Source organism: Marmota flaviventris, chromosome 19, assembly GCF_047511675.1.
Source record: "Marmota flaviventris isolate mMarFla1 chromosome 19, mMarFla1.hap1, whole genome shotgun sequence".
Classification (NCBI taxonomy): Eukaryota; Metazoa; Chordata; class Mammalia; order Rodentia; family Sciuridae; genus Marmota; species Marmota flaviventris.
The window spans coordinates 6,237,200-6,264,390 of NC_092516.1; the positions used below are offsets into that span (position 1 = coordinate 6,237,200).

The window sequence follows — 27,191 nt, forward strand, 5'->3', positions numbered from 1 at the left end:
GTGGGTTAGAAAAAGAAAACTGCCTACTCTCCACTCTCCCGTTTGCTAGGACATGGAAACAGTAGTAAACCCCTTCAGTTACACAGGAGAGGCAAAACCTGACCTGGGTCCTTGCACCCCAGCCTGGGCTGTGGTTCAGAATCTGACCTAGAATTTGTTAAAACTGCTGAACCTCAGGCTTCATCCAGATCAACTGAATCCAAGGGCATTTAGCTCAGGCACTGGCATTCGAAAGGATCCCCAGGTGAAGAAAGGTAAGCATGTTAAAATTTGAGAAGCATGCCCTAGGTGATTGCACAGTGAGGACATTGTTATTTTCAGGGCTCTGTGTATTGCACTATAAGATGAACTTGGCATATACATCCAAACTTTGAGAACACTCTTTTTAAACCCAAATGAGAAAATGATTACAATTTCTCCAGGGCTTCCTATGTGCCAAGCCTTGTGTTTAAACAAGATCTCAATTATCCTCAGGACAACTTGGGCACCATGTGTTGCTACTAAGAAAATATTCCACTCTCTCCCACTGAGTGGCCTTGGCCCCACACTGTTTCAAAGTGGTCCCTCACTGGTTTAATCAATTAAGATCAACCCTTTCTCCCTTGGCTTGGTGACAGTTCAGACGACCCTGGCCTAAGCAAGAGAGGGCGAGGGGCATCTCCTGGTCATGGGGATTGTTTCAGGAACAATCTAATCATAGGGAGCATAGTTCTAATCCATCCTCCAAGTCTCTGCCTTCTTGGTTTTGCACTGCTGTATTCTACTTCTTAATCCAACAGATTACTAGCTTTGTAATGATCATCTTCTCCTTCAGTTAATCTATTGAACTGAAAGTTTTGCTATAACTGAATTTCATCCAGTTGTGAAGTCTAGGCAGAGCTGCCACCTCTCTCCTCTAGAATTTCCGTTTCATCAGGAGTTCTCTGGAAAGTTGTTTCTTCTTCCCCTGCCCCTAAGTGTACTATCAGGTACATCACTATTTTTCTCTTGGCTGTTCATGGCCCATTTCACTCTCTGGCCTTGGGTCAAGTAGAGAGACACCTAAAGGTTCTACTGGTGGGGGAAAGCTGCAGTCTCCCATGGTCTGGTCTCATATCAAGCTGTCAAGCAGGGCCTTTAAAAGGAAGCCCCCGATTCCTGCGTGCTCAGCTCCCAAGCTCTCACCTAGCCTTGGAGACAAGAAAGTAATCAGGTTCCTGTGACCTAAAGAGAGCAGCCAGCTACCATCTGCATGGACAAGCTCTGCCCTTCCCTTCTGAAGACACTCCAAGACCAGAATCTCTAGAAAATGAGGTACTTTAATGTTCACCCACCGTTTTTCATGGCCCTGATACACTTATCTGGCCCATATAGGAACAGAGTCCAGTTTTGCTCTTATTCCAAGCCTGGGTGATCCCAAAGCCTCCCTTCTCTGGATACGACCCACCTATGACCCCTTGCTCTATTTGGAAAGAGTGGTCAGTAAGATGACCTATAGCTGGGGAGGGAGGACAGCAAGGACTGGCAATCCAGTCCCCACCAACACCTGGACATTCAGGTGGTAAACAATACTGCAGTTCACAAACATGTACACAGACCTGAACACTTTTTGTTGTTGTTGTTGTAGATGGACACAATTACTTTTATTTACTTATTTTTATGTGGTGCTGAGGATTGAACCCAGTGCCTCACACATGCTAGGCAAGTGCTCTACCACTGACCCACAACCCCAGCCCCACCTGTACACTTTTTGATTACAGATGTTTTCAACTCACAATGGGATTATGTCCTGAAAAAAATCCACCATAAGTTGAGGGCTCATGGTTTCAGAGGTCTCAGTCCATAGAAGGCTGGCTCCATTCCTCAGGGCTCAAGGTGAGGCAGAACATCATGGTGGAAGAATGTGGTGGTGGAGGAAAGAGACTGAGGCATTGCATGAAGGAGAGAGGGAAAGCAAGGGGAGGAGGGAGAGACAGAGAGGGGGAGGGAGAGGGAGGGGAGAGAGAGAGAGAGAGAGAGAGAGAGAGAGAGAGAGAGAGATCTGTTCAGATATATATTTTTTTAATATGGTGCTGGGGATTAGAACCCAGGGCCTTGTGTATGCTAGGCAAGCACTCTACTAACTGAGCTATATCCCCAGCCCCATAAGTTGAAAATATTAAGTCAAAACTGCATTTAACACTTCTTATCCACCGAACATCATAGTTTAGCCTAGCCTACCTTAAATATGCTCAGAACAGTTACATTAGTCCATAGTTTGGTAAGATCTTCTAACACAAAACCTATTTATAATATTGACTATCTCATGTAATTTACTGAATACCTATGTCCACAAAAATGCTGGCAATATTGAATACTTGTAGCACATTTGTTGCTAATTCTCCTGATCACATGACTGACTGGGCGCTGTGGCTTGTGACAGCTTTCATTGCCCAACATCTTTTTTTCCTCAACTTTTAAAATTTGTTCTTTTTAGATATACGTGACAGTAGAGTGCATCTTGACATATTATACATACATGGAATATAACTTATTCTAATTGAGCTCCCATTCTTGTGGTTGTACATGATGTAGAATTTCACTGGTCTTGCATTCATATATGAACATAGGAAAATTATGTCCAATTCATTCTTTTTCCTATTCCCATCCTTCCTTCCCTTCATTCCCCTTTGTCTAATCCAATGAACTTCTATTCTTCCCTAGTCCCTCCCACCATCTTGAGAGTATTGTACCACATATTGCTATCCTGGGAAAAGATTAAGATTTGAAGAGTGGTTTCCACTGAATGTGTATTGCTTTTGCATCATTGTAAAGCTGGAAAATCATTAAGCTGAACCATAGTAAGTTGGGGACCATCTGTACTTCTGTAGGAAAAATTCCTAGAATGTTGGTTAAAATGATTTTAATTAACCACATTTTAACTTTGGAAACAAATCACAGAATGCCTGCCAGAAAGGTTTTTACTAATGTGTTGTCATACCAAGAGCAAGAAGACTCTACACTTGCTACACCAAGACAAACAGTCCACACCCGTGCCAACATGGGAAACTATTCTTTTTTATTTTTTGCACTGTATTAAAATTTTTTAAATTGATTTTTTAGTTATACATGACAGTAGAATGTATTTTGACATATTGTATATACAAGGAGTATAAGTTTCCATTTTTGTGTAAGTAAGTAACTTATTCCATCTTGTACATGATGTGGAGTTACACTGGTCATGTATTCATATGTGAACACAGGAAAGTTATGTCCCATTCATTCTATTGTCTTTCCCATTCCCTTTCCTCCTCCTTTCCTGGCACTCTGCCCTGTCCAATTGGGTGAACCTCCCCTTCTCCCTCCCTTGCCCTGGGATACTATTCTTTACCTCTCTGCAATTGAAATTACAAAGATGTCATTGTTTTCATGTGTATTTCTTAGTCTGTTTGATCATTTTTTTCAATTTTTATAAAGTATATTTCACCTTTACATAATACATTTTTACAAATGTGTCTAACAAGATATTTTTAGTTTGGTTTAACTTGGGGAGATTTTCTGACATTAAACACTTTTTTGAGGTAATACATGCCTATGGTAAATTTTTTAAAAGGACAAAAGGATTCAAGGTGAGAAATATTTCCCTCTGTTTCTGAGTACCAGAGTTCTCCAGGGAACTAAGGTTATCAGGTTCCTGGCATTCTTTCAGAGATATTTACATGGACAAGCACTATATTTTCATAAATAAAAAGCAAATATGAGATGAGGGCCAAACTTTGAAATTAAATTCTCTTTTTTCTTCACTTAAAGAAGGCCAGGCATTGTGGGTATTCAAATGGTGACCAGGAAACACTCTGCCTTGTGTGATTAACTGATAGTTTGATCAGGATTTCAATGCAGATGATTGCAAACAACTGTGCAATATCTAGAATGTAATGAGTAAATATAGATTTACTGTGTCTGCTATGTGCTACACACTGTTATAGTCCTTCTGGTAAGTTCTCTTTTCCTTCCTCAACAACTCTGAAAGATAGGTATTGTCCCCATCTTACAATGAAATACTCACCTAAGGCCTTTACGGCACACAGGATGAATGAAGCTCCTCTCCAAAGTGGCAACTCTGAGTGCCCACCACGAAGGATGAAAATCAAGAAACAAATGGATTCTTTATTAGAAAGGACCGGTTCTTCACTAAAGCCACGAACCATAACTTTCCTGACTTACCTAGGAAGAAAGTTCACAAGGTTGCAAAAGCAGCCTTTACAGGAAGATCTCTTTCCTAGTGTCCAGGAGAAAAAACAAAATAAGTCACTTCATGGCAAGCTCTGCAGCTTGTTAATCAGTACTTGTTCTGCCTGAAAGGGCTCTTGACCATCCTTGGGGCACTCCCAGGAAAGTGGAAAGATTACATGAGATTGGCATGAAATAGAGTGGATGGTTCTAAGGGTTTTATTAGTATCCGCATAGATCAAAACCAGGACAAACAAGAAAAAAATATTTGGGGTTTCCAAAATATCTGGAAATTCTCCCTTGGTGTGAAATAATGCATGTGTATAAGATGGATAATCAAGGATGAGACTACTTGCAATTAGAACCAAAACAGAGAAAGAAAAGGACCATGCGGCTACATAGTTCCTGTCTCAGAAGGTCTGCTTCTCCATTTATCTGTCAGTGTACTCTAAAACTGGGCTTACTAATTAGACTCACAAGGGACTATTGCTTAAACTAAATATTTATTTGCATACAGTTAGAGTGACTGGAATACTCTATTTTACTTAAAAAAAGAATATACTCATTTACCCTCCTATGAATTAAGTGAAAGCCTTTATTTTACTATACCCCCCTGAATCATTCAGTAGTAATACTTTTAAAAGTATTTATTGACAGGTCAAAATGGATTTCACATAAGTTTCCTCTGAATACAATGGCAACATTCCAAACAGGACAGAGAAGGCTTTGAGTCCTTTCCTGAAACTCTTTTCCCTACTAAGTCTGGATCCATGCCTCATCCTTCAAGGTAAAAAACAATCTTTTGGGGGCTGTGGTTGTACCTCTGTGGTAGAGTACTGGGTTGGATCCACAGCACCACATAAAAATAAAAAAAGGTATTAAAATACAATAATATAATTTTAAAAAGTCTTCTTCGTGTGTGTATATTGGGGAGGCAGGGTACTGAGGATTGAACCCAGGAGCATTGTACCATTGAGCAACATCCACAGCCCTTTTTTGAGTTAGGGTCCCACTACTCTGCCCAGGCTGTCCTTGAACTTGTGATCCTCCAGCCTCAGCCTCCCCAGTCACTGGAATTAAAGGCATGCACCACTATGCCCAGCCATCAGAGGCAAGGCCATCATTTTACTCCTGGCCATCCCATCTCTGTAACTCCTAGGCTAGTGGATCTCAGAAGTCTTAATTTGATGAACCCTTTTGGGGGGGGGGCAATAACTTAAACATGTAGTCTCTAACCGACTACCCATCCTGTCATTTCTTTTCTGTCCTCATTGTGTCTAACCTGCATTCTCTGTGGGTCCCATTATCCTCCAGGAGTCTTTGTTTGAAGCTTCTATTTAACAAGAATTTAATCAGGAGCTCAGGCTGTAGCTCAGTGGTAGAGTGCTTGCCTAGCACATGTGAGGCATGGGTTCAATACTCAGCAACACATAAAAGTAATAATAAAGGGGGGCTAGGGTTGTGGCTCAGTGGCAGAGTGCTCGCCTTGCACGTGTGAGGCCCTGGGTTTGATCCTCAGCACCACATAAAAATAAATAAATAAAATAAAGGTATTGTGTCTACCTACAACCAACAAATGAACAAATAAATAAATAAATAAAGGTACTGTGTCAAAAAAATTAATCAGTATCAGCAGGTCTAGAATCTGTAAATGGAAGTTTCTCTGGCTTCAGTAACTGAAAAACAATTTGGCTGGAATTGACACAGCAAAGTTAATTTATAATAATGACATTAACATGTTGGAGGTACATTTTATAGCACCACATCTCTGATGAAGAGATTCCTATCCAGTTAGAGGTAATCCTAGTTTTGAAATCATGAAAGCTTCTTGTTTTTGGTAAAAGTAAAACTTGCAAGCATGAGGTGCAGCCATCATTCCCATAAGAGACTGGGAGTCAAGAATACATGTTTTCTTTACTGTTCAGTTGGGTATTCTGGACACCTGTGAGAAGAGCCTCTCTAAAGTTGTGAGGAAGATAATCTTGTTTACATATACTCCTTTGGTGCATCATGAGAAGGCCTTGTGCCAATTTCTGATGAGTAATAGACATATCCTAAGAACCAGAGACGTACTTAATTTTAGATAGTGGGCCCTAAAGAGCAGTATTATCTCTGAATGGAAACCATATCAAATCTAATGAGCAATTAATTCTGGAAATTATTTTGAAATTCATCAAATAAAAACATGTACAGCAGTAATCTCTTCGTGATAGGAATGTGGTGCTTTGACAATGTTTTTGCTTATTTCTATTTTCAAACTTTCTAAAACACACACGTACTGCTTTTATAATAATAAAAAATTTGGGGGATACTGGGGATTGAACCCATGGGTGCTTAACCACTGAGCTACATCCCAACCCTTTTAATTTTTGATTTTGAGAAAGGGTCTCACCTTGCATAGGGCCTCATTAAATTGCTGAGGCTGGCTTTGAATTTGAAATCCTCCTGCCTCAGCTTCCTGAGCTGCTGGAATTACAGATGTGCACCAAAGTGCCCAGCAAAAGTTATTTTTAATGAAAAAAAATGTGATCTTATGAGAGAAAGCTGGTGTTCATCTACCAAAAGCATTTCAATACATAGAGACTATTATTATTATTCTTGGTATATTAAAGGTGGAAATGAAGACTCTTCTAAAATGAGGTTGTGGATTTTTAATTTTAATGGTTAAAATACATCACTTGAGCATATAATATATATAAAATCAAATATTTCCCATTTTAAAAAAATTGAGTTAGGTATATAATTCAGTCTTATTCTTTCAATCTTAATGTAGTTTAGGCTTTTTATCTCATCAAACTTTCATGTTTCCTCTTTATTTGTCCACTTATTTATAGTTTTGGTAGTTTGCTGCTAGAAGGGTTAGGGAAGATTTTGTTTCTTCTCCCATTTCAGGAATAACTCTTTTTCTTCTTATATAATAAGTTAATATTATAAGATTCAAATCTAGTCATCAGAAACTGTGCTTATCTCTCTGTAATAATGGGAATAGGGTTCAAAGGCAAAAGACATCCAAGCTTACTGTTAATTTAGTGACTCAGTGACAGCATCAAGGTCCTAATGCTTCCATATTTCTTCCCTGTCATTCTTTTTTTATATTTATTTTTTAGTTTTAGGTGGACACAATATCTTTATTTTTTATTTTTATGTGGTGCTGAGGATCGAACCCAGTGCCTCGCGCATGCCAGGCGAACGTGCTACCACTTGAGCCACATCCCCAGACCCTTCTCTGTCATTCTTAGCCTATTAGTGAAAGTGACAATGCAATCCAGATAATATACACAGCTGCAAATCCAGATTAGAAGATTCTGAGCCCCCAAATAAGGCATCCCTGAAAAAAAAGCATTAAGCATAAGTGAAGAGGAGAAAGATGACTACATAATGAAGATACCTGTAGTTTAGTCCTCCATATATCAGGCTGTCTGCTCTTCTTCATATATGCTTTCGACTGATCTATGTTATAGGGGAGTTTGTTCTTATTCCTCCATCTGTCCTTGAAGCACCTTTCTCCTTATCCTGGGGCCCTCAGCTACCCTTTTGTGACCCATTTCCACAAAATTTTTTTCCTAGCTGTCAATAGATGTCATTAGTAATATGTTAACTATTAGCTATCTGTCCTACTTCCTTTTGTTTTCTAATAGAGCCCTGATTTTGTACAGGTAGATGGTCAGGGAAGTCTGGGTCCTGCTTCTGATGCCAGGGCATGAAGCTGATATACTAAACCAAATTATGATGGTCTTTTTACCTTGAAAATTACTGGCTTATGATGAGTACATTTCACAATACATGTCTGTGTACATTATCTGGGTTGCATTGTCACTTTCACTAACAGGCTAAGAATGACAGAGAAGAAATATGGAGGCATTGGGACTTTGATGCTGTCACTGAGCCAGTAAATTAATCAACTGTCCTATCTTTGAACATCATTTTGTTGGGCTTTCTGTTACTTGCAGCTGAAATTATCCTATTTGATATTCCACTAAATCCTGCTACTTGTCAACTCTTGTGATATTGTTTTAATGAGTATGCAATCATTCCCTAAGTAATCTGGTACTAGAATAAGACATTGTGCTAAGATTCACTTAGAATTTTTATGGTACCTATCATTCTTGTTTTTTTCTTTCCCTTTTTTTTTGTCCCCTGAAACACCTTCATAAACTTACAATTCCTTTTACTTACATTATCTTACTTTTGAAATTGCCCTCTAAGTTATTGATAACAGACATTCTTAGCTCTTTGTTCAGAGCAAAGAGTAAAATTTTTAAAAAGCTAAGGAAAGCCAAGTTACAAATTGGTCGAGATGAATGAAGCAATCATTGGCAGAGTTTGGGAAAGGGCTCGATTTTCTAACTTAAGTTTCTAACCACAGCACCCAGTGTCAATCATATGGGACACGTCTGGCACTGGAAAGGGTTGAATGGGAGGTATGAGGAGTGGATCGATATCCTGTGCAGAAAACCAGAGGCTCTACTCCTGCCTAAGGTCCACCGTGGCTTTGAGTCACTTGGTTGGGCTACAGCTGCAGGTTACAGTGCAGTGGGGACCAGCGACCTGGCCTACCCTGAACTGAACCTTGTGAGCCAGGAAGACCCCTCTACATCCCATGGCCCCATAACCAACCGAAGACCGCACACTGCTCTAACTGCGACTAGGCCGGCCCCTGGCCGCATTCCCTGGCCCCGGCCAGACCCGCACTTGAGGCACACAAGGCCCTGCTGGCCGCTCCCAGATCTCATTACCGACTGTCTTTCGAGTCTCGGAGTCTTCCTGTGTTCGCTCTTTCCTTCTAGGAAACATCACATCTCTCAGGGTCAGCAGGCCTGGAGCTCACCGGGGAGACCCCACCAGCGGAACCGGAAATACCTACTGGTAGAAACGCAGGAGCATCTACGTCTCCCACTTGCCCCACTCTTCCAGGCCTCAGTTTAGCTGCTCGATTGGTCTACTCAGAAGAGGATCCGCCCCCTCGGAAAATACTGGTCAATCACAGCGCGGGATGGAGGGGAGGGGAGGTGCTGCAGCGCGCAGCTTCCAAAGGCTCCCTTCGGCGCCTGCGTGGGGGAGCATGGGAGCGTGGGAGTTTTGCGGGGGCACAGTCTTTGGTCGTCGCGTCTCGATTGGGCGTGGCTTCCTGCTGCTTCGGCAGGGGTAGGGCGAGTCTCTCTGCTCCGGAGCTGAGTGGGCCCGTTTCGAGGCTGCACCCGGGAGAGGAGTAGTCGGCCCTGGTTTTCAAGGGAGCTTGAGGGAGGCTGCGGGCACGAGGAGCTTGGCCGCCGAGTGGGCCTCTCCAGGGACCTTTGTTTCTATTCGAAGCTTTGTCTGACGTCCCCGAAGCGATTGCAGGAGGTGCCCCCCACTCTGCAGATGGCGTCTGCGCTCGCGTCATCCGACGCCCAGGTGAGACGAGCTACCTTTTTCCCATCCAAGTTCAGTGGTTATTTTCCGGCCTCCGCCTGACCTCCTCGGAGAAAGGCTAGGTACACCTGTAGTGATGGGAGGATGCCCGATTCCCGAATAGCCCTTCGCCCTTCGTTCCTAGACCGGTCACAGATGAGAAGTGGTTTACCAAATTCTTTTCAGAACCACCAGCTAGGGAGCAGAGCCTTTGGGAGGGGTTTGTAGCCGTTTGTCAGTGTCTTTCTGGAATGCCTCTGGAAATGGCAAATTTCTAGGCTTCACTCCACACTCGTTCAATAATGATAATGCCCAGCTGATTCCTAATCACAGCAAAATTCTGTAAACGTAGAGGAGGAGTAGTGGGCCTGGATGTAGTGATGGAAGGAGCTGAGCAATGAGTGCCATGGGGAAGGAAGAGAGAGACCAGCAAAGGAAAGGATATTGGGAGAATTTTAAAACCTCTCTCGTGAGTCTTCCTTGGTTGGCCAATCTTCTTTCTCTTACAGTATCCATTCTAAATGAAGGGGAGACTCCATCATTCTCACAACATACTTTCTTGACCCTTAAGTCACTGCCTCAAAATTTATGTCCATATTTACTCTCTCCTTCCTAACTCCAACCCCACTCCTAGACCCTGTTTATATCCCATCCTAGCACTGGGAAACCTTTTAGGCCAAACCCTTTTACCCCTTGCATCTGATGATTTTAGCTATTCTCTACCTCCCTAGACTGAGGGGCTGACCCACTACACTCTTGTATTGAGATGGGTTCTCATGTTGTTTCAGGGATCGACCCTGTATGACGACCTAGCTGTGTATTTTTGTCAAGAGGAATGTGTGAGCCTGCACCCTGCCCAGAAAATCAAAAAAGAAATCAAACAGGAGTGTTTCGAAGATGTGGCTTTGATGGGTAAGGCAATTGTTTTTCCTGCATTTTCGGACTTTTGTTAATTCTAGGATAAGGATTTCATTTCTTGTCCACATGTTGATATGGTGGTGCAGGACCTGTTGCTGAATGATTTATACAGATGTGGTGAAAACTTGCATGAAGGAACAAGTTTCAAAGTGTAGGATGATTTTTGAGAGACAGACATCCAGTCTAGTATAGTACCTGTGGTTTCACACAACACATGGCAATTCCTGGTAATCTTCCCTAATATTTGTTGCAGTCAATTTACAGTTGCACTTGGGAAACCCCATTACTATAAATTATTGTCATTTGCTAAAGATGGAAAAGTGATTTGTTCTTAAGGGGGTGCTATGCCTTTCTCATCCAAGGGGGATCTTTGCAGTATTCCTATGCGTGAGTATATTTTACCTCTGAACTGGGTTGAGTGTCTAAACTATCCCAGAAGTTACGTTTTATATCTTCCATTTCTCTCATTATCATGTCTGTTTTTCCTTACCTTCTTGAACATATGGAGTATGTTTATAATAGCTATTTTAGTATTTTTTTCTGCTAGTTTTTTTTATCTTTGTCACTTCTGGGTCTGTTTCTAGTGATAGTTTTTTTCCTTGTTATGGATCATATTTTTCTGTTTCTTTACATGCCTGGTAAGTTTTGATTGGATTTTGGGCATTGTAAATTTTATTTTGTTGGTTGCTTGATTTTGTTGTATAAAAATATTTTTGGATTATATGGTGGGATGCAGTTAAGTTACTTGGGGTCAATTTGTTTCTTTCAAGATTGCATTTTTTTTTTTTTTGCTTTGTTTGTGTGGATTCAGATCAACCTTTAGGCTAGAGATGATTGGTCATACTTGTGAGGCAGTTATTTTCCTTAGGAGACTGCTTGATGTCCTGTGTGCTAGTGGGTCTTTCCACTTTGGCTGGTGGGAGTATGAAGTATTGTGTGAACTTTGTGTACTGTTCTATGTTTTCCTTTTTGGTGGTTCTTTCCATGGCCTTGGATAGTTTTTCCATGTATATGGAGATGAATACTCAGCAAAAGTTTTTAAGGAACCTTTTGTAGATGCTTAAGTTCTCTAAGAAGTTGCTTCTTCTTTATTATTTTGCTCTCAAATCCTAGTGACCCTGGTATCCCAGAGTGAACTCAGAAAAATCAGAAAAACTGGTGGGTACTGTTTGGATTCCCATGCACTCTACTATAGACCAGAAACCCTTTATAGTCAGTGACTTGGAACAGTCATAGGACTTTAGTTCTTTGGAAGGAAGAGTCCTTTTTGTATTAATATATTAGCTTTATAAATGAAGAATATACTTGTCTCTGCAGGAGACTGGTTCCAGGACACTGCCCTCCATTCAAGGGTACCAAAATCAGCAGATGCTCAAGTCCCTTATATAAAATATCGTAGTATTTCCATATGATCCATGCACATCTTCCATGTGCTTTAAATCACATCTAGATTTTAATAATACCTAACCCAAAGTAAGTATAATATAAATAGATGTTACACCATGTTGTTTTGGGAATAATGACAAAAAAATGTACATGTTTAGTATTGATGAAGTTTTTGTTTAGAATATTTTCAATCTGTAGTTGGTTGAATCTTTACATACAGAACCATAACTATGTGAGAGCTGGTTATATTTGCAAAAACATTCAAAAGGAACTCTTTCTGGCAGGCCCAAGTTTTGTCAGCCATCCTTGAGGTAAGACTGGCCATCATTGACCTGCTGTACACACAGCAGCCCTACTTCCATGGTTCCTCAGGGCACAGAAGTTTTAGAGACTTCTCCTAGTGAAATGAAACTACTTTTAGTAACCTGTTTCTCTGTTATAGTAGAAAAATACTTGCCCTCTTTTTTGATAAATATAAACCCCAATCTTACTCCAGTTTTCATTGCTCAGCTGTCACTTGAGTTAGCTTAAATGATGAAGAGCTCTTGAGTTTTAAATAGACACATCTATATCTCTAGACAGTGCATACCAAGATTGTCCTTTGTACCTATCCCACTCGACTTTGACTTAGTTAGAGCCATTCTCTGCTCCTTCCCCTTACAGGTTCACCTGGACCTGGATCTTTGAGGAAGCCAGGAAAGCCTCTTGGTTTCTGATTTTATTTATGTGTCAGTGTCTAGGTTATAAGGTAATCCATTTGCAGTTTCCTGGATCTCTGTGTAACTGCTTCTTAACTGCTGCTTTCCCTAGTATCATATGAAGGTGTTCTTCGTGTTTTGCTTTTTTTAATCAACAGGAGGGGAAGGGAAGACTGAGATTAATCAGCAATTAAGCCAAGAGTCTATGGAACTTGAAGAACTTTCCTTAGAAAAGTACTCCATTGCTGCACCCCTTGTCTATTACCCAGAAAAGTCCTCTGAGGATGGAGTTGGAGTCCCTGAAAGGAAATTCTCAGATGGAACTTCCACTTGCAAGAAAGAGATGATAAGCCTTTTAGTTACCATTGACAACCACACCCCATTAGTAGAATTGTCTCAATGTTTAGGAGTCAGAGCACTTTCTGAAATTCTTGAATTTCCCTGGGAAGAAGCCAAAAATGTGTTCAAGTGCCCTGAATGTGACCAAAGCTTCAGTGATAATTCATACCTTGTTTTACATCAGAAAATTCATTCAGCAGAGAACAAATACAAATGTGGTGACTGTGGGAAAATCTTTAATCATAGAGCCAACTTGAGGACACACAGGAGAATCCACACTGGTGAGAAGCCTTATAAGTGTACCAAGTGTGGTGCCAGCTTCCGCCAGCAGTCACATCTGTCCCGGCACATGAATAGCCACATAAAGGAAAAACCATACACATGTGACACATGCGGGAAAGGTTTTATGTGGCTCCCAGGATTGGCGCAGCATCAGAAAAGCCATACTGTTGAAAAAGCATATGAAAATTCTAATGGTAGTAAATATTTTGATCAGAAAACAAATCTGGCTTTGCATGAGAAAACACACACATCAACCACCCCATACCAGTACACCCAGCGAGTGAAGAGCTTTAGGCAGCCCCTATACACTGACCTCCCTGAGAAGGAACACAAGGAGGTCTCTCACAAATGCCATATTGATGATGAAAATTTTTTTTCATTTTCCAGGTTCAAACCCTTACAATGTCCTGACTGTGACCTGACCTTTCCTTGTTTCTCTGAGCTTGTTTCTCATCAAAACACTCATATAGTGGAAAAGCCCCATAAATGTAAAACATGTGCAAAAAGTTTTGCTTTGGATTCAGAACTTGCATGCCACCAGAAGAGCCACACAAGAGAGGAACCTTTCAAATGTACCGTGTGTGGGAAGAGTTTTAAAGTGAATATGCATCTCATTACTCATAAGCGAACCCATAGAAAAAACACCATGTAAACACAAGTTTACATTAATGCTTGGGTTTTTCAGTATCTGTATGGTGGAAACAGTTACTGTTTTGTGCCAGGCACTGTGCCAAGCACTTTATACACATTCCACTTAATATCTGATTTTCACCACAACCTTGATTTCAGCAGTATTATTTCAAGTTTTTAAATAAGGAAACATCATCAGTGTCACATAGTTAGTGAATGAAGCCAGAATTTGAACTTAGTTACTGTTCACATTCCATTTGTATGAGCCAGAGAAACAAAGTACCTTTTTTAAAAAATTCAGTTTTCATGAAAATGAAGGTTATTGTTATATTTCTTTTAAAATTTTGTTTATGTGGTTTCTAAGTAAGTTTTAGAAAGAGGAAAATTTATTTATTGCCAGTTTTGCACATATAATATCTAGAAAAGCGAATCACTTTATATCTGTTTTGTACTTTTTGTTATAACTATTTGAATGTAATGTTTGTATGGAGATAATTGTTTTACATGTAAATTTCTAGAGGAGTTTAGAATATCCTCCCCCTGCATTAAAATTCCCAAATGAATGGGACTTGTTGATATTTTGATGGCAACTTGTATCTATGGAGTTCCCATTCTCAGATCTGAAGTCAAGGGAAAGTCTTGGCATTTTTGACTCAAATATTTGGTAGGAGTTTTAGCAGTCTTACTACACCCCTCTTCTGGAGGTTAGACTTAATTCCAGTGGGTATTTGATACACTTTAAGGGGATTTGCCTCCAAATCCCTATTGAAGCACATTCCCTGACTTGTTATGAATAATCATAACTTTTTGAGTATGCTAAATACTTTAGGTATGTTATCTAATTTAATCTTAGGAATAAATATGTGACAGAGAAAGGACTGTCTTTGTTTCATAAATGAGAAACTGAAGCTCCTAGAGTGTTAAAGTCAGTACTTTGCCAAGCACACAAAGCATTACACTGTAGTGAGGTTGCCATTTAAATTTGGGTATCTTCTGCCAGGCGCGATGGTGCACACCTATAATCCCAGCAGCTGGGGAGGCTTGCCAGGAGGATTGCAAGTTCAAAGCCAGCCTCAGCAAAAGCAAGGTGCTAAGCAACTCAACAAGAATCTGTCTCTAAGTAAAATACAAAATAGGGCTGGGGATGTGGCTCAGTGGTTGAGTGCCTCTGAGTTCAATCCCTGGAACCCACCCCCCCAAAAATTTGGGTGTCTTCTAATTCTAAACGTTTGCATTCTGTGACACTTTGTTATGTTTTGCAAGTATTAGCAGTGCAAGCAACCAGGGAGTCTGAGGTATGGGGGGACGATGGTCATTATGAAGACCACCCTGTGTACTTGCATCTTGGAACTCCTTCATTCTCTTTGCACTTTATCCAAAGCCTGAATTTCAAGTATGCTCATAAAGCAACAGAAGACTCTCTGGGACTTCTAGTGTTAATTCCCATCCCTACAATCAGATTTGAGATTTCAAGTTCTATAAGGTTTTAGTTTCCAAAAAAATCACAACACTTCCTCTCCATCTCAAAAGACAAATACATATAAAAATGGTTAGAATTTTAACCAAGACACTTCATAACCTAGATCCTTAGGTATTGTTATACAGATAAATATTGCTGCAAAATATTAAATAGTGTGGTTATAAAGCAGAGATGTTATAAATATACAAACAGAATTTCTTTTTACATTAAAATTGATTGTATACCTATCAGCAAAACTATATGTAGTCTTTTGATTGGCATATAAGAATGGTCTTACTCTATTTAAATAGTATAAAAGTACAATCCTTACTAAACTGGAATTATTGCTGGGAAATCTCATGAGTAGACATAAAGGCCTCTTTGAGGAGCAGTTGGATGGAAAGTAGTACCTGGAAGGTGGTTTTGAACAAATTCCTTGGTTTGGTCATTGATGCAGTAATGAAAATGTATATTCTACAGTTCCTTAACACGATGGCTGGAATATCAAGTTCTGTTAAACAGTCATCATTGATGAAAATAACATTTTCCTAATGGAATTCATATGCGAACAGTTTACATGTTATATAATTTAAGAAATTGTGAAATTGTGGTGTTTTTCTTAAAGCAGCTGAGCTAAAAATAGTTTCATTTAGAGTTGTTTTGATACAAGTAATATAGTCTCTTCACATTCCCCTGTGTAACACTGAAAATGACTAACCCAATTATTCAGGGTGTTAAAACTAAGAACAAATGACATTTCTTAGTAAATGCCAATTTTGAGTCTTTGATTCCTGAGATTCCATATAATTAAGTGGCAGTATTCAGGTGACTGCAACAGAAGATGTAATACAATGTGAAACTGCAGCTCTTGCTCAAAATAAGCTGCAATTTACTGTGTATGTGTTCAAGGGGAGACATAGCAGGTTGTAGTTTATCTGAATAAAAAGTCCATGTTGAATGTTCATTAATGTCATTATTGCTGTGGGACCTTAGTAGGAAGTGCTTCTTTCTTGGACCATCTGTTTAAAAAGTAAATGATATTTTATTAGAAATGTGTATATTTATCTGTATTTGTCTTGCTGATTAGGAGAGCTATTGATGGCCATTATCCATGTTTCGAAGGCCCATCTGAATTCAGGTGTTTTTATTTTAAAATTGATAACCCTCCCTGCATGAATAATCTAGGAAAGAGAAGGATACAACGTATATCATATATAAACCTAAGAATATGCTGTAATCTTTAGTTCCTTTGGATACCTCAGAGTATGTTTGCTGTATGCACTTTACTGTTTGTTTAATGTTTCAATTTTACTGTTTTGGTGCATTCTCATTGGTCTTAGCTCTAGATTGCAATATCTCAGCAGTGGTGATGTGTATCTGATGTGCAATTTGTTATCTAATAAATGTTTTGGTTTTTTTTTTAATGAGGATGGCAAGGAAGTGAAAAATTTTTTTTGGTACTCCAGTGATTTTAAATGGTAATAATGATTTTTGAAGCTCATTGGATTGTGGTTTGAAGGGGTTGAATGAATGACATTGTGCCATCTAATAAAGTAAGTAAAGTCGTTTGCTCCCCGGAATTCGACACAAAGTTCCAGCGCTATTCCAGGAAGACAGCTCTAGATATCCACTCGCCTTCCAGTCATGCTGCATAGCAGCAGTACAGGGCCAGGTACCTCCAGCTCTACCGGGCAGCAGCTGTCCATCACGGGATGCCGCCCAGTGCCGGGAGTCGGGGGTAGGAAAGTGGTGAGTAGTTCTCCCAGAAGGCTTCGTATGGCGCGGGAGAGACCCTGGGTTTCCGCTTGGCCACTACCTTACAGGTTGCCGGAAATGCTAACCAGTTGGGGTTTTCCAAGGTGGCTGCTGGCCGGAAGCCGGAAGTATCGGTCACTTCCGGTGCCCGCTTCCGTCAGCGCCTGCGCACTTGGGTGTTCAGCGACGTGCATCCCGAAGCGGAGTTTAAGTAGGCTTATGTTCTAAATCCACAGAACACCACGGGTCTCCATAGAAACTGGGCAGTGGGGATGCGAGTGTTTGCTGAGAGGCCCCTCGGGACTCTCCGTTGCACTCGCGGGAGCCGGCAGTGGTGGGAGACAACGTGAGTCTCCATCCTGTGATTCCAGGCACTGGATGGAGAAGGAGCCCTGGCCTACCTTCTAGTGTTGCCCCCACACCAATATGGGAGATGTGGAACTGTCCAGCCAATGTTTCTGGCTTGTTGAAAGGGGTGTTTTATGCGTTTCAAAATCGTTCTAGGTGCAGTATATTCTTTCTAGAACCAATGCCAGTCTCGAACTTTAGGTGTGACCCGAAGCCATTTTTTTTTTGTTTGCGTTTTAGGGGTCTAGCTGTGTTTCCCAGGCTGGTCTTGAACTCCTGGGTATAGTGATCCTCTTCCCTTCACCTCCCAATTAGCTAGAATTATAGTAATATACCACCAGTGTAGGCTTCTTGCTGCTATATTCTAACTTGTTTCTGGAGAATTGATTAATCTTGCATAAATGTGCTGCCCCAGTTATCTTAGCCAATTCTGTGAACATTCATACCTCATTTGATGTCAGCCAAACTTAACTGATCCCTTGTAGAGTTGCAGGTGCCTGGGAGAGATCATCCTTGGCGTGTCTTTGAGAAATCCAAACATAGACCCAAAATAGAACTGGTACTTTAGCCCTGATCTGTTTGCTTCCAATATGTGGTACCTTCCTATGTGATTACACATGCTATAAACAGACACCCTCTTGCTTCTTTTGTCCTGCTACAGTTTGAATGTTTGTGTCTTCAAAAACATGTGTTGAAATATTACCCCACAAGGGGATAGTATTAGGAGGCACAGGACTTTGGGAAGTGATTCGATTTTGAAGATGGATCCCATATAAGTGCTCTTATAAAAGAAATGCAGAGAACTATGTAGCACCTTCTGTAGTGTGAGGACTGGCCATTTATGAAATGGCCTCACAGACATGGAATCTGCCAGCCTCATAATTTTGTACTCCCTAGCTTCCAGAACCAGAATAAATTTCTGTTGTTCATCAGCTACCCTGTTTATGGTAATTGGTAATAGCCAGAATGAATTGAGAGACCATCCATTAAGTCATCAAGACCTGTGAATTCTACCTTAGAAATCTCTCAAATATTCTGGTGATGTAGCTCATTGGTAGAGCATTTGCCTAGCATGTGTGAAGGCTTTGGGTTGGTCCCCACCACTGCAAAAATAAAACCAAAAATACCTCCTAAACCTGAGCACTTTTTTTCCATTGTCCTTACCTCATTTGTATCCAACAGTACTCACCTCAATTGATGGAAATAGCCTGCTGACCCCTTTCATATTCTGTTCTTTCCCAGCACAACTTAAAACAACTGAGAATGTCACCATCTACTGACTTCTTGTTGGATTTCCCTGCTAACTTGAACTCCACCTTCTACCTTCTTTTTCTCCCTTCTCTAGCTGTACTTTCTTTCATTTCTTCAAATATACCAACTCTAGTTCTTCAACAACCATGTACATACTTGTTTTTGACAGTGGTTGGGACAGAAACTAGGGTCTCAAACATGGCAGGCAAGTGCTGTATTACTCAGTTTTGCCCAGTCCTATAATTTCCCTTTTACTTAAAGCTTTCCTTCCATCCCTTCTTTTGTTTCATCTTCCTTATAGCACTTACTGAATTTATAATTGAATTGTAATTATTAAAACTTATGGTTTAATTGACTCTATATGGCAGGGATCAGGAACATGGTAGATGCTTACAATTATTCAGTGAATGAATGAACTTTCTGTGTTCTCTCACTTTTTTTTTTAACCAATGGTTGCAGCTAAGGGATTGTCAGAAGTGAAAAGGAAACAGGTAACTTGTGCTGCCAGTTTTAAGTAGACTGAACAGACCCAGAGAAGCTGTTAAGGTGCTTAGGGGAAAAAAGTTGACTAAAGAAATACCCAGGATCAAGATGTAATGAAGTTGTGTAGGATTGAAGGGCAAAAATACACAATTTGTAAGCCACATTTAAAGAAAGGAGTTAAAATGATTTTTGTGCTTTAAGCAGAATTGGTTTTGAGCTAGTACAACAGAGAAGGCCACTTGAACAATTTGAGTCCTCACCTGACTGCCTTGAACCTCCAGAGAGTAAAGTGTTAGTTACTAAAGTAGCTCACATCTCTACTTGCAAGAAAATAGGATAAGAGTTGTGTCTAGTCCAATAGCATTGTTGCTTGTTCTGTTCCCATCCTAGGAGATCCCCTAGTGGGAGTGGAACAAGCATCCCGAGTGGGCAAAATGATGCTACACCTGAAGGATAGGACACTCAAGGAATTCTGAGAAGGTAAACTGCTGATAACCTTAAAACTATGGAACAAATGCACTTGGCTTCTAGATCCACATTTCTGTTAGAAGTCAGAACTTCTAACAGAAGTTGACAGACTTGAACTTCAGAAAGATGCAGAATAGAAAACTCCTGACTTTCCTTTCTTCCATGGATGTGTCAAATAAACTTTTAAACATGGGTCACTTCTTTTTAAGAGAAATCCAGAAACTGGTTGAGAGACTCCTTTACACTAGGCAACTGAAAAAAATATCCACATCAAAATGAGTAGGAAAAGTTAAGACACGTACACCACAAATCCCAGCCTGGGCATAGCATCATACAATTGAAAATGAATTACAAAATCCCAACTTCCTGGGGACTGATGGATTTGGGCCACACATAGCTCTCCAACTTATATAGTCCCCGCCTAAATCACCTTGCTCTGGGAGTAGACATGGTTCAGTATTTGTGAGTTCCCTAAGACAAAAGAGAAAAAAGAAAGTTTTCAACTTGCGCATGAGCACTTCCAGAGTCCAATGTAGAGCAGACATGCAAATATACCTAATTCCAAGTTTCTTCCTAGAAGAGATTAGTCTGCACACTTTCCTGGCTGCTGCCTGAGGATTTAGCTTCTAATTAGCCTGTGTCTTAGAGCTGATGGAGGAAGTAAACAACAAACATCAGGAAGCCTGAACAGGCATGTGGCCACTTCACTTCTCCCCTTACCTCATACTCCTACAGTTTGCTCCAGAGGTAAAGCCATGTCTCCAGCTTCTCCCTGGAAGGAATTTGTCCTCACATTGAGTATCTTAACTTTTATAGATCCCACCAAAGGACTGAATCACCTAGTTCTGGGAATTGAGGGGGCTCTGCATTGATGAGTCCCCCTAGACCACAGAAAACAAACAGGTGGTTTTGTATAGGCATATAAGCATCATCAGCTATTTCTCCTAGCTCAGTCCAAAACAAGCAGGCAGAAACACCCAGCTTTCAGTTTCTCCCTAGAAAGGGTTTACATACCTAACATCAATTTTTCATAGCTGCTTCTATGGGTAAGGCTTTTAAGTAGTCTGTATTTGGGAGCTGAGAAATCAGGCAATGAGTAGTCTTCTAGGAATCTCAGTGTATGTTCAGGCACTTCCTACACTTCCTCTTGCTAGCTAACTCCAGAGATAAATCCAGGTCTCCAACTAACCCACCTGCCTCTGAGAGCAAATGGGACTTGGCATTTGCTAGGCCTTGGGAAGCATTAAAGAGCAAAACAATGGGTTGAAGAATACAGTTTAAAAACGACTAGGAATTTGCCACAGATCTTTTCTCCAACTTAGTGCAGAGTGAGTAGGAGATAAACTCCAGCTCCCAACTTTTCCCTGAGGTTAGAAGAACTGGAGTATACATCTGCCACCACAGCTTTCCCAGTTGCATCTCCAGGAATTGGACTTTATTTCACTTGTCTTGGCGCATAAGGATGGCATTTGGTGCACTCTAGTCTTTTGGGGCTACTGAAAACAGAAAGCAGATTGGACAAGCACAGAAGATTGAGAGGCAAAAATCTCTGGCTAGGCTCATTGGTGAGATTCATCTCTTATACAAGGCCAGTTGTTAAGACTGGGAGAATGGATTGTCTTTTAAAAAAATATTTATTTCTTTTAGTTGTACACAATGCCTTTGTTTTTATTTATTTTTAGGTGGTGCTGAGGATCGAACCCAGGGCCTCACACATGCTAGGCGAGCGCTATACCACTGAGCCACAACCCCATCCTGGTTGTCTTGTCTAATGTGCAAAAATCAAAATAGAAGCTGGGCATGGTGGTCACATGCCTGTAAACCGAGTGGCTTGGGAAGCTGTGGCAGGAGGATTGCAAGTTCAAAGCCAGGCTCAGCAACTTAGTGAGGCCATAGTGTGACCTGTCTCAGAATTAAAAGGGCTGGGGATGTGGCTCAGGTGAGCTCAAGTCACACACCAAGCCATATTATCAAAATTGTTAAAAGTTAAAAAGAATTATGAAAGCATCAAAAAGAGAAAAGCAACTTCTTATGTACAGGAGATCCACCTTAAGACTATCATATTTTCAGCACAAACCTTTCAGGCCAGAGGGATGATATATATACAAAATTCTGGGGTGGAAGGGAAACTGCCAAAAATATTATGGGTAGCAAACACTCCTTTCAAAAATAAAGGGAAGATAGAAGACTTTCCTCATACAAAAACTGAGGGAGTTTATCACCCTCAAATGAAAAAATCTCACTTTAGCTCTAGGGATATATATAGGCCCTGAATTTGTAAGTGTAATGCCTTCAACTTTGTTTTTCCTTTCCTGAATTTGATCCCCAGCACAATACAAATAATCCCCAACTTTACACTTCAATTACTAGAAAAAGAACAAACAGAACTCAAAATTAACAGAAGGAAAGAAATGAAAAGAATCAGAACTAATCAGGAAAAAAAATAGAAAAAAACCTATGGAAAAAAACCAATAAAACTATTACTTGGTCTTTTGAAAAATTAAAATAGACAAACCTGTAGGTAGACTAAGAAGAAAAAAAGACTCAATTAGAAAACAAAATAAGAGCTATTGCAATGGATTCCCCAGAAATAAAAGGATCACAAAGGGGATGGGATTGTGGCTCAGTGGCAAAGCGCTTGCCTCACACGTATGAGGCACTGGGTTCAATCCTCAGCTCCACATAAAAATCAATAAAATAAAGGTACTGTGTCCATCTACAACTAATTTTTTTTTTTAAAAAAAGATATCACAAGGGGGCTATTATGAACAATTACATGGCAACAGTTTGGATAGTCAATAGGAGATGGGTAAATTTCTAGAAACACAACCTACCAAGGGCAAATCAAGAGTAAGTCTGAACGGCCCACTAAGAAGAGATTGAAATAGTAACCAAAAATCTCCCAATAATGAAAAGCCCAAGACATGATGACTTTACAGCTGAATTAATTAATACTATTCCTTCTTAAACTCATCTAAGAAATAAAAGTATTACCCTGATACTGACTATAAGCAGACTATAAGAAAACTATAGTCCAATATCTTTAATGAACATAGATATAAAAATCCTCAATAAAATACCAGAAACTCAACACCTCAAAATATTCTGTGACTAAGTGGGATGCAAGTTTAGCTTAACATCTGCAAATTCACTAATGTGATACACCACATTAGCAGATGAAAGATTAAAACTAGTTGGGCATGGATTGCACACCTGTAATTCCAGCAATTTGGGAGGCTAAGCAGGAGGATCTCAGGTTTGAGACCTGCCTCAGCAACTTAGAAACTTCACAAAACCCTGTCTCATAGTAAAAAGTGCTGGTATTGTAGCTCAGTGGTAAAGCGCCCCTGGCAGGAGTATCATGAGTTCAGAGCCAGCTTCAGAGAAAGCAAAGTGCTAAGCAACTCAGTGAGACCCTGTCTCTAAATAAAATACAAAATAGGGCTGGGGATGTGGCTCAGTGGTCGAGTGGCCCCGAGTTCAATCCCTGGTACAAAAAAAGTTTCCACTTATGATAGCATCAAAAGGAGTAAATACCTAGGAATAAATTACACTTGAAACTATGTTCATGAGTTGAAGGAATTAAAATTGCTAAAACGTGAATACCACCAAAGGCTTGGGTTCAATACAGTCCTTATCAAAATTCCTATAGCATGTGTAGGGATTCAGCTTGACATCACTGTAGCCCTCTTAAATTGGAACCACCGTGATTGCCCCTGAATAACCCTGTTCATTCTCCAACCCTATAGTTTCCCTAGCTTAATGTAAACAAAGAAAATCATTAACCTATCATGTGAAGCTTTGTGATTGGACTCTGGGACTTTTCAGTACCTGAAGTCTTTGATTTTAGCTTGAGATAAACTATGTGCAGTCAGTTTTGTCCTGGCATTATGTATACCTTTATTTCTGGCACAAATTGTGGGGATTCACTGATCTTGCTGCCACTCACAACCACACTTCTGTCAGTAAGTAAGTCCCAAAATAAATTGCAGTCTATATAATCCTGGATATTTTTGCCTCTTTTTTTTCAGTTTCACAGCAACTTGGTGCTGGTTTTCATGTACTAGGACCAGGTTGTTGCAGGACTGTATATTTAACAGAAATAGAAAAAAAAAAACCACTCTAAAATTTGTTTGGAACCACAAAAGACCCTGAATAGCCAAAGCAATCTTCAGAAGGAAGAACAAAGTTGAAGGCATTACACTTCCTGATTTCAAATTGCATTACAAAGCTATCGTAATCAAACTGTAAAATATAAATTGAAATATAAAATCAAAACATACACATAGATCAATGGAACAGAAAAGAAAACCAAGAAATAAACCTAAACATATATAGTCAACTAATTACACAAGTGCACCAACAATACATAATGGAGAAATGAGAGTCTCTTTGATAAATGGTTTTAGGGAAACCAGATATCCAGAATTAAATTGGATCCTTACTTTATACCGTACACAGAAATCAACCCAAAATGGTTAGATATCCAAGAGTGTAAAACCTGAATCTATAAAATTCCTAGAAGGAAGCAGTGCATCTCCTTGACATTAACCTTAGCAGTGTTTTTGTTTTCTGTTTTTCTTATATAACACCAAAGTCTCAGGCAAAACAACAAAACACATGTTGAAATATCTTAAACTAAAAAAGCTGACTCACAGCCAAGCAAAGAGTTAACAAAATGAAGTCAGCCTATGGACTGGGAGAAAATAATTGCAGATCATATGTCTGATAAAGAATTAATATAAAAATGTAAGGAACTCATACAACTCAATAGCAAAAAACAACCTGATTGAAAAATGGGCAAAGTATTCAAATAGATATCTTTCCAAAGGAAACAAAAATAGCCAATAGGCAGACAAGCACATCCTCCCATGTACTTGGGAGGCTAAAGCAAGAGGATTGGGAGTTCAAGGCCATCTTGGACAATACAGCAGGACTTCCTCTCAAAAAAAAAAATGGCCAGTAGGATATTGAAAGGTGCTCAACATCATTAATCATCAGGGAAATGCACATCTAACAACAACCTTATAACTATTAATATGGCTGTTCTCAAAAAGGGAAGAGATGAAAGTGTTGATGAGGGTGTGGAGAAAAGGGAGTGTTTGTACACCATCCATGTGAATATAAATTGGTGCAGCCATGATGAAAACAGTATGAAGGTTACCCAAAAAATTAAAAAATAGGACTATCACAGGAGTCAGCAGTCACTCTTCTGGATATATGTCATTAGAATGAAGCCAACACCTTGTAGAGATACAGTTTCCTATGTTCAACAATAATGGAAATAATATAACAATATTCAAACAATAAAGGAAACAAATCTTTGTCTCTGGATGGGTGAATGGATAAAGAAATTTGACACAATCACACCCAACGTGTATGTATGCACATAAAGTGGAATAATATTCAGCCTTAAAAAATTCAACAACAGATGAACCTGATGAATGCTACACTAAGTGAAATAAGCTAGACACAGAATGAAAAATACTTCATGATCTCACTTATGTGTGGAACCTTAAAAATATGAAATACATAGAAACAAAGTAGATGATGGTCAGTAGGGAAGGGAAGATGTGAGTGAAAGGGTACAGAGTTGCAGTATGTAGGATGAATAAGTACAGCATGATGACCACAGTTAATAGTTTTGGAAATTTGCTTAAAGGTAACTGCACAAGATGTTAGTCTGTAGCAATCATACAGAATCATGCTGTATATCCTGAATGTGTTGTTTTACATTTATTTTAAAAAGTTTTATTTACTTGGCTCATGGACCCATTCCTAAACCAGCCCCTGTGGCCAGGAAGATGGAGTGGACTGATAGGCCAGACTTGGTTTTCCTTTGCTCTCCTGGAGACCTGGCCCAGGAGATCCCACTGGGGTCAGCCCCACCAAAATCACAGATTTAATGTGAAGAAAGAGGTGACTGCAAGGTATGCTTGGGATACTATTACAAAAGAGAGGGTGGTATTTGGACTAAACATAACAGGGAAGTCAGAGTAGTGAATCAGATAATTAGAATAAAACTAAATGGCTGGCTACGTGCCAGGCCCGGTTGTGCTAAGCGTTTTTCCTGAATTCACCACCATCGCCTATTACAGGTCGGAAAGGGTTGGGTCACAGGGTATGCTGAGAAGTGAAGGGAGACTGATGCGAGGCGGCGCGTTAACGATGCGCCCACCACTCTGGAGGAGGACCGAGTCTGTTTCCGCAGTGCCCAGTCGTAGTCTACCCCACAGTGTGCAAGTGTGCTCGGCCTCTGGGGAATCGCTGCTGCCACCCCGCGGCTGCCCTGGCCGGCGAAAGTCGGCCCCGACTCCTGTGTCAGGGGTACTTCCATCGCGTCGATCCTGGGTATATTAGGAGTGCGGTTGCGGTTTGACGTTGGTGTGGCTTTCTGGGTCGACTGTTTTCCCCCTCTACACCAAGTTACGACTGCACCGCCAGCCAGCTAGCACGGAAGGGTGGCGGGCACGTAGCTGGCATCCAGTAAGTACCGACACCTTTTATGTTGGCTGCATGCCCGCGTGCGCAAAGGCGCGCAAGCCAGTTGCCGTGCGCCACACTTCCCAGGGTGCTCCGCGCTGCCCGCGCTTCTTATTGACAGCTCGGCGACAGTGGGAGGCGGAGTTTCCTGGGGGACGGGCACTGACCGAACTTCCTGCAGAGGTCTCTGCCCTTATAGGCGGGTTCTCTACCCACACTGCCCGCCCCCCGAAGAGCTCCCTGGTTCATCTCGCTGGTGGGGACCGGCTGAGGCAGATTCCCACGGAATGTACCTAGTGGCCCCACGAAAGGGGGCATGTGAGGCCACGAACCCATTCCCTCGCCTTGCGAGCCTGCTCTGCGATGCGGGCAGGAAGGCGGGGCAGGGTTTTGCTATTATGCAGCCAGCGATCTGACAGTGACAGACAGGAGGAGCAGGGAGGAGGGCCTGTGGTGGGGGCGCTGCTTCTTCCCATAGAGCCCACTAATGGGAAGGTAGCCTCACAGAACCCTCCTCGCGACTTGGGTCAGGGCTGCAGCCCTGGTGGAAAATCAAGGTGGAAAAGGAGCAGGCGTGAGCCTGCCTTCTGGGGGCGCACTTCCCAGTTCTTCTACCCTCCAGGGAAAATAGTTCTTTGGGATGTAATGGCAGCCTCCATTACCTCCTGCCTCAGGAGGTCCCATTACTCTCCCTCAGAACGAACGTCATCAAAGAACTTCCCCCTCAGCTCTTGTTACTCCTTCCCTGAAGTACATATCTGACTTCTGGTTGACCTGACAGCCTAACCTATGATTCCTCAAAAGTTTCTATCAGGGGGACTTACTTTCCTTTTATAGAACAGCCCCTTTCCCCCAGGGAACCATCCTGCCCAATGAGGTCTGTGCCTCAAAGTTGGACATCCAGGAGCATGCTTTCCAGAGGTTTCTGGGTCCCCCAGGTGCTGTGCCTGTTCTTGGCTCTGAAATACATGGCCCTGGTGGGTTCCCTCTCCACATTCAGAGCAGTTCAGATTTACGTAGGCTTAACCTTTTGTGGGGTATTCTGGAGGCCCAGTACAGTTCCCCTCATCTTCCTATTCTGTCACCCCTATCCATTCCCTTTCTACTGTACT

The 27,191-nt window shown here is 41.0% G+C and overlaps 1 protein-coding gene and 1 long non-coding RNA gene across 3 annotated transcripts; one reads left to right on the top strand and one right to left on the bottom strand.

The window, feature by feature from the left end:
* Positions 1-1,593: 1,593 nt before the first annotated feature.
* On the bottom strand, positions 1,594-9,090 carry LOC114096810 (uncharacterized). 2 transcript variants are annotated; one of them, XR_003583497.2, is made up of 3 exons: positions 8,925-9,090; positions 4,025-4,182; positions 1,594-1,902 (listed from the first exon to the last, which is right to left on the bottom strand). It is a non-coding gene; the product is annotated as an uncharacterized lncRNA (long non-coding RNA). The 2 variants fall into 2 exon arrangements; XR_003583496.2 differs by having other exon boundaries at positions 4,025-4,237.
* A 144-nt stretch (positions 9,091-9,234) lies between these two features.
* Znf597 (zinc finger protein 597) lies at positions 9,235-16,715 on the top strand. Its single transcript, XM_027940642.2, has 4 exons — positions 9,235-9,333; positions 9,499-9,582; positions 10,368-10,491; positions 12,740-16,715. The coding sequence occupies exons 2-4, from the start codon at positions 9,550-9,552 to the stop codon at positions 13,852-13,854; spliced, it is 1,272 nt and encodes a 423-aa protein (XP_027796443.1). The 5' UTR covers positions 9,235-9,333; positions 9,499-9,549; the 3' UTR covers positions 13,855-16,715.
* The last annotated feature ends 10,476 nt before the right edge of the window (positions 16,716-27,191 follow it).